This window comes from Opisthorchis viverrini, assembly GCF_000715545.1.
Source record: "Opisthorchis viverrini unplaced genomic scaffold opera_v5_1184, whole genome shotgun sequence".
Taxonomy (NCBI): Eukaryota; Metazoa; Platyhelminthes; class Trematoda; order Opisthorchiida; family Opisthorchiidae; genus Opisthorchis; species Opisthorchis viverrini.
The window spans coordinates 1,615-4,879 of record NW_008752678.1 but is presented as its reverse complement, the minus strand read 5'-3'; the positions used below and the strand labels follow the sequence as shown (position 1 = coordinate 4,879).

Below are 3,265 nucleotides of genomic sequence, written 5' to 3'. Positions count from 1 at the left end.
GTGTTGGCAAAGCCTAAAATTCTGCAATTCTCTCAACTGTGGCAATTTGTTGATCAGGGTTTCAGGTCGGTATATTTATAATCACATACATAGTACAAAATGCACACACATCACGACCTTCGTTGTGCTGTTCAAATTCAACACAGGAGACAGAAAGTTGATGCACCTGAAGCACGACTCCTATTTTCTTCTCCACATCGAAATAACTGTTAACGGTTGGAGTTTTATTCGATCATTCCTAATGGCGTAAAAACGCGTGTAAGTTGTTCAGATTCATTTTAATAGAGATTATTATACACTTGGACTTGTAATATTTTGGGAAGCATTTGTAGATCCCTGCTGCGTAAAGTTTTTATCATTGTTGCCTACTATCTCCGAAATCATCATTTCCTTTTTGGCTTATATTCTGCACTTAAATGTCAAAATGTATGCAGACGAACGAATGTAGATAATATTTATGAGGCAAATTAGTTTTCATGATCGATGGTATGTAAGGGAAGTAACGTAGCGAATAATTATGCTGCGACAAATGTCAGCAAACTCATGGGTTATAAATCTTCGAATAAATTGACCCGCAACTCTAAAGCAAGGCTTGTACCCCAGTCCACACAACTGCATATTTTGGCAACCGGTTTCCACCGGTATATAGGTCCGCTTACTCATGGGATGAAATCAGCATCGTTTGATGCAGGATCGTATTTGGATGACAGAGTACATAGGCCAAAACCAAATTAGTTTCGGCTATACTACTTTTGACTTCAATTATTCCCGAGCTGCCATAAGCTATAGCGCAATTTACGGCATTTGTGTAGTATATCTTAGTGCTAAACCGTCGCTGAAAGAAAAACAGAAGCGACAAAGCCTGAGGACTTTCACAAATTGAAAAGTGGTGGCTAAAGATAGAACCATAGGTGGGCAGTGAATGCGATGATGCTTGTGCGAATCAGTCTCTTCATACCACCTTCAGTAGGCGTCTTAGTTGCCTTCGGATCAGTAGCAGTAACAACTCTAATGCTCTGATGGTGATTCTGAATGATATTGGAGTTTTTTAAGGAGTGTTACATGGAACACCCAGCGTCATTTCATTAACGCATTAACGGATATTGATATCCTGGACATCTCACCTTGGGAAGAAGATTAGTTCCAGTCTACTAAATAGATGTTTGGAGTGGTCTGACAGTCCAAATGACATATCTTGCGGAATTCAACGGGTGTCCACTCCTCTGTGAGCGTTCGCTTCAAAGTATCGACGGTTTGATTGCCTGGCTGAAAGTTTGATTGTGGGAAGTACGATGGCGAACTTACGCGCGTTGGGACATTTCCCTGGCAAGACCCTTGGTAACAGCTAGTGCTGAACTGGCATCCGTTCTTGACACTAAATTATCCGGCAGGCCCTTCTGGCTGGAGAGCTAAGACAAGGCAAGTATGATATTGGGTGTCGTTGGCGGGGCAACAGAAACAACTTATGGTCACCTGGAAAAGGTGGGATACGTTACGTAACACCATCAATGGGTCCAGCGTAGTCGACAGGCACCGGGGAGCAGGGGAGTACGGGTAAGAGCCAGGCATCAGGCGGAATGCGCGGAGGTGTATTTGCAGACTGTTGACAATCCCAACACTATCGAACATATTAAGAGATGTCATGATCCGTGTGGTGCTAGTAGGCGTGAAAATGAGTGATTTATTTATTCTATTTTATCCCAGGATGCTCCGAACGAAATACTTTAGGGCTCGAAAGCGTAAAAAGCATGGCACTACCACAGGATATTTCAAAATGTGGCCGTCGCCAACGATAGGCAATGAATCCACATGGTAGAAAGGAGTTTGGAGATTTTGGGATTTTGTCGGACAACATGTCCTGAACTAATGGATCGCTTGTTGCAGAATCGAATTAGCCAAAGTTTCACGCCGGATATCCGGCACCAACTGGTGGGGCAGGGACGGTTTGGAGCAGCTGCTCGCTGGAATGGTCATCGGCGAACTAGGCCGTAATGAGTAACTCCTCTTCTGGGGAAGTATGTTTACCGATCAGTCATGAGAGTGTATCCGCTTGGCCGTGCGTCGATAGTGGATATTGAAGCCGTAGTAGGCAGGGTAAGCAATCAACGTAGCAGCCGATTTTTATAATGAGTGGATACGCAAGGTTTGGAGCCAAAATTGACAGCAAGGGCTCGTATCTCATTTTGCGTGATTGGCGGACAACAAAGAATAGCGCCAGTGCCTCTTTATCAATTTTGTCCTAGTGTTGTTCCGCTGGGGTAGGTGACCCGGATGTGTGCACGATCGCCATCTCAGTTCCTTTCGGGAACACATGGAGGATAATAGCACCGACGCCGAAGGGGGGAGCCACAACTGCCACGACAATAGACAGCTTGAGATCATCATTTGATGGCAGCTATCCGGAGCTGAGCATGGACGTTAGCTTACAGAAAGCAGCTTCCCATTCTTCTGACAAACCAAGGGCACGTCTTTTCTCAGAAGATGATTGAGCGGTGCCCATAGAGTGTGCAACGTTGGCGAAAATGCTGAACAGTAGCCAAGAAGTCCCAAGGTGGCCGTCGCCAACGATAGGCAATGAATCCACATGGTAGAAAGGAGTTTGGAGATTTTGGGATTTTGTCGGACAACATGTCCTGAACTAATGGATCGCTTGTTGCAGAATCGAATTAGCCAAAGTTTCACGCCGGATATCCGGCACCAACTGGTGGGGCAGGGACGGTTTGGAGCAGCTGCTCGCTGGAATGGTCATCGGCGAACTAGGCCGTAATGAGTAACTCCTCTTCTGGGGAAGTATGTTTACCGATCAGTCATGAGAGTGTATCCGCTTGGCCGTGCGTCGATAGTGGATATTGAAGCCGTAGTAGGCAGGGTAAGCAATCAACGTAGCAGCCGATTTTTATAATGAGTGGATACGCAAGGTTTGGAGCCAAAATTGACAGCAAGGGCTCGTATCTCATTTTGCGTGATTGGCGGACAACAAAGAATAGCGCCAGTGCCTCTTTATCAATTTTGTCCTAGTGTTGTTCCGCTGGGGTAGGTGACCCGGATGTGTGCACGATCGCCATCTCAGTTCCTTTCGGGAACACATGGAGGATAATAGCACCGACGCCGAAGGGGGGAGCCACAACTGCCACGACAATAGACAGCTTGAGATCATCATTTGATGGCAGCTATCCGGAGCTGAGCATGGACGTAAGCTTACAGAAAGCAGCTTCCCATTCTTCTGACAAACCAAGGGCACGTCTTTTCTCAGAAGATGATTGAG

The 3,265-nt window shown here is 45.9% G+C and overlaps 1 protein-coding gene across 1 annotated transcript in view; it reads left to right on the top strand.

Moving 5' to 3' along the window:
- T265_12124 (hypothetical protein) overlaps nt 1-1,796 on the top strand; it is a gene marked incomplete at both ends in the record, with an annotated part of 10,118 nt that extends 8,322 nt beyond the window's left edge. The window contains one exon of the mRNA XM_009179124.1: nt 1,705-1,796. Coding sequence (XP_009177388.1) covers nt 1,705-1,796 — 92 coding nt within the window. The remainder of the gene's footprint in view (nt 1-1,704) is intronic.
- Nucleotides 1,797-3,265: the final 1,469 nt, after the last annotated feature.